Genomic DNA, 4,107 nt, shown 5'->3' on the forward strand with positions numbered 1-4,107 from the left:
CTCAAATTTACACTCTAAAAAGTAGGAGTTGCTATTATTTAGAAGAATATTCCAATTAAGTCTGTAGCAAAACTTTTTTTGGTTTCATGGGACCACCCGCTCCATAAAATAGATCTTATAGCCCCCCTCATTGGACCGCACCCTTATTTTCATTCCCCAAATAATAGTTGTTCCATAAAAATAGGAAAAGATTCAATATTATCCTTTTTCCACAATCTTAATTCTTTAGAGGAACACTCTAGTACTTAAATTTACGTATAAAACCAAGCTAAGCAACTACATGAGAACATGATTGTAAGAGCACTCTATGATTTATTAAGACGTTTCCTAAAACAATACGTTTCTCTTTCATATGATGACACGTATTCCTCGATTGTATTATTTTTCAGTTCGATGACCACGGTGGGCTAAAGACAGCAATGCCGGTAAGCAAAATAGGCTGACGACAACTATGTTTATTGTCATTACATAACATCGGGAAAATCTGCCGCCCTCACACTTTGAAGGGTTGTTCATGTGGGATGCGAGTTCAAAATATAAGAAAACAAGGCAGGCAGAAACCATTCAGATCAATAAAAAGATGTCGAACAATATTTCCCAATTATTTCTTGGCATGAAATATCTATTAAGCTTTCGTGCCCTCGCGTTTGCATTTGCGTTAGTGGTTGGTTATATAATCTACGTGCTCATAAACCGAAAAGCCAACAATACTATGCTTACATCGTATCCAATTGTGGGCTCATTATTTGCTTTCTAGAGGAATAGAAGTCAGATCCCAGAATGGCTAATGGAAATTCTCAGACACACTCCTTCCAACACCATCACCTTTCAGCGTCTCGGAACAAAGGTAGTCATCATAGCACATCCACCCAATGTGGAGCAACTGCTCAAGACCTATTTCCAAAATGATTCAAAGGGCAATTATTTTTGCCTCCGCTTGCATGATTTGCTCGGAACCAGAATTTTCAATGTCGATGGCGACGCTTGGAAATTGCAGAAACGAGTTGCAAATTACAAGTTCGGCACCAACTCTCTCTGCGACTTCATAACAAAGAGCGTGTAGGGTGAGATCACCAATCGCCTCCTCCCACTCCTCAGAAGTGTGGCTGGGAGGAGCGATCGGGTGGATTTGCAGGACATCTTCCAGCGATTCACCTTCGACAACATTTGCAAGGTGGCCTTCGGCATGGACCTCGCTTGCCTCCACATTTCTCTACCCCTTTCTGAATTCGCAGACGTATTTGAAGTCACCACCAATTTAAGCCTCCAAAGATTCACTAATCCCCTGCCCTTCCTGTGGATGATCAAGTGCTTCTTCAACCTCAGCTTCGAGAAATGCTTGCGCCAGGCGATCCACACCGTTCACAACTTCACTCAAGACATAATCAATGCAAGGAAGAAGGAAATTTTTCACTCTCATGGCAGGACACAGCATGAAGATCTCTTGTCCAGATTTCTTTCCGCTTACGAGAGCAGTGTTGCACCAAGGAAGGCCTCGTATGATTTTTATGTGAGAGATATTGTGATAAGCTTCATCTTGGCGGGCAGGGACTCAACTTCTGCCACTCTCACATGGTTCTTCTGGCTCCTCTGCTCTCATCCAGTGTTCCAGTGTTCCAGTGGAGAACGACTCGCTAGAATTTATGGCACACGATGCATTCAAATATCCAGTGTTCCAGGCAGGGCCGAGAGTTTGCATGGGGAAACAGACGGCGTTTATTTAGATGAAAAGTATCGCTGCGAGTGTTATAGAAGAGTTGAGGGTAGAGGTTGATGGCAACTAGAATCCCAAGTATATTGCGATGATCACGGCTAAAATGGAGATTGGCCTTCCCATACGCGTGCTAAAAAATGACAAGAACTCCCCTGAGTTTCGAATGGGTTTCTGTTTGTTGTCAGAAGGTCGACTCTCACTACAACTTATATTGAAAAAATGAAGGTAAAAGTAGGCGTGTCAATATGATTATCGCTGCCACTTGGGTTTTACATCTCTTGGCTGAACTCATGTATGCATCCACTTCGAAAAAGTCAATCTACAAGCTTTGTATAAAAGTTTCAACAACATGTAGGAGAAAAACATTTACTAATATTAGGGCTAACTTCACTTATCTAGGATTTTTTAATTTTAAGTTGGATTTTGTAAAAAAATTTTATTGTATTTTGTAAGTGAGTAAAGTGCTTAAAGCTAAGATTTTGACTTTAGGGATAGAATCTTGGAGCTCAAATTGGTTTGAAAGTGTCATTTCAAAATGCTCATCCAATACATGTTATGTTCATGCACTAATAGTCACTCACAAAAAAATGTTAGTACTTGCATTTAAATGTTTTTTACAAAATATCCCAATAGTGATTACACAAATGTGCTACTTACCAACCAAAAAAGCTAAGAAATAAATGACAATTAGTACACATGAGATCCACTATTACTACATGTGTTTTCATTTTTTGGACTAGAAAAAGTAGCATTTGAGAGGTATCTATGATAAAACCATAATGATTATCAGACCCCTGGTCGATAATTAGGTCTTTGCTCCTATATAAGTAGGATATTTCTATTGGATAACAAGACTTTTTCAGTTAGAAGGCAACCCCTAAATAATAGTAGGCAGATTTTATTGTTGTTTAGGATTTTATTGACAAATAAATTTATTTGGATATTTAAAGTTAATCATTCATATGTTTATGTGATTATTCTTTTTGAATAACTAGGAACAATTTTAATCATTTACATATAGATTGTTGGTTATTATAAGAATAGGAATAACATACAAAATGAAATATCTTTTACAATCGATAAAATATTAAATTATTCAATTTGTCTTTAGAAAAAATTCATAATGAATATATTTTTTAAATTGGACTTTCTAGTTCTAATCAATTAATCTAAGTGTTTTCATAGAACAAACTACAACCACATGTTGGGGTTACCATAATTTAATATTGCATTGTCAATATAGTTAATCATTTGACTATTTATTTTCTATATAAGTGCATTCTAGTTTAAATTGTTCACTACACAAAAATGAAAATATCATATATTTTTTCCTCAACAAAAGATGTACAAAATATGGTCAATAAATAATTGTCTTGTGTAATAATAGCTAATGATAATGAACTCTCAAAAATAGCAACATGCTTCTTAATCTTCCAGTTGCAAAGGAAAAGAATGAAATGTTTAACCATCTGGACTCTTCCTTTGCCAACAACACTCCAATCACTAAAGAGATTTTTAAAGAAAAAGAAAAATGTGCTTTGTAGATAGAAAAAATATGTGGATGAAGTTTCAAACCACAACAACTTTATTTTATTGAAATGTACCATTCAAAGAAATCAAGATTTTGCAGGTGAATGTGCATACAATGACAGACAAAAAATATTTTTTTGTGCACAGAATAAGAACTTTTACTTGAATTAAGAATTTAGTTGCAAATGCCTGAATTCTTTGGTACATAATTATTTTCTCATTCTCACTCTTGAGATCACACTTGAAATTTGTAATAAGATTTCTTAAGTCAAAATTTTGTATTTTCTTGACTAATATCATGTAGATGCTCTTCATGTAACACCCATACATGCTTTTCACCCTCATCTAATTCTTTTATTCACTTTTTGTATGCTTTTTTTTATTAAAGGTGCATCAATTTTCAAGATAGCCACATTAAGAATGCCATGATTTTGTGATCATTCAAAGTCTAACTACACGATGTTACATGTTGAATCAACAATAATTTCTCCCCTCTATGTTGAGACTTATCTCTCATCATCCATGCATAAAATCTAATCTATGCTTATCTTTATTTGCATGGGTAAAATTCATGTTTATATTTATCTTCTCTACACAAAATCTAACTATTACTTGTGTACTAAGTCTCCATAACTAGGTCTATGTAGACTGTTTATTGGAATGATTGGATATAAAATGTATTTTAGTGTGTAACTCTGATATATAGTCTTAGAAAGGAGTTTTTTCATTTCAAGTAAAATTTTTAGAGTTATATATTTGTGTTTGTTGATAAATCAATAGCATTAGTTCATATGTTGTAGCAAACAATAATTTATGTCTTCTTAAATTACATGCTCTATTTGTTAAGAAAGTTACATGTGGAA

At 34.7% G+C, this 4,107-nt stretch overlaps 1 protein-coding gene across 1 annotated transcript; it reads left to right on the top strand.

The window, feature by feature from the left end:
- The first annotated feature begins 419 nt into the window (after nt 1-419).
- On the top strand, nt 420-1,774 carry LOC149552981 (cytochrome P450 94A1-like). Its single transcript, XM_089790270.1, has 4 exons — nt 420-425; nt 554-664; nt 758-1,057; nt 1,136-1,774. Exons 1-4 carry the CDS (start codon nt 420-422, stop codon nt 1,772-1,774), a joined length of 1,056 nt encoding a protein of 351 aa, XP_089646396.1.
- The last annotated feature ends 2,333 nt before the right edge of the window (nt 1,775-4,107 follow it).

This window comes from Cupressus sempervirens, chromosome 6 (assembly GCF_028749045.1).
Source record: "Cupressus sempervirens isolate cs-2001-9-10 chromosome 6, ASM2874904v1, whole genome shotgun sequence".
NCBI lineage: Eukaryota > Viridiplantae > Streptophyta > Pinopsida > Cupressales > Cupressaceae > Cupressus > Cupressus sempervirens.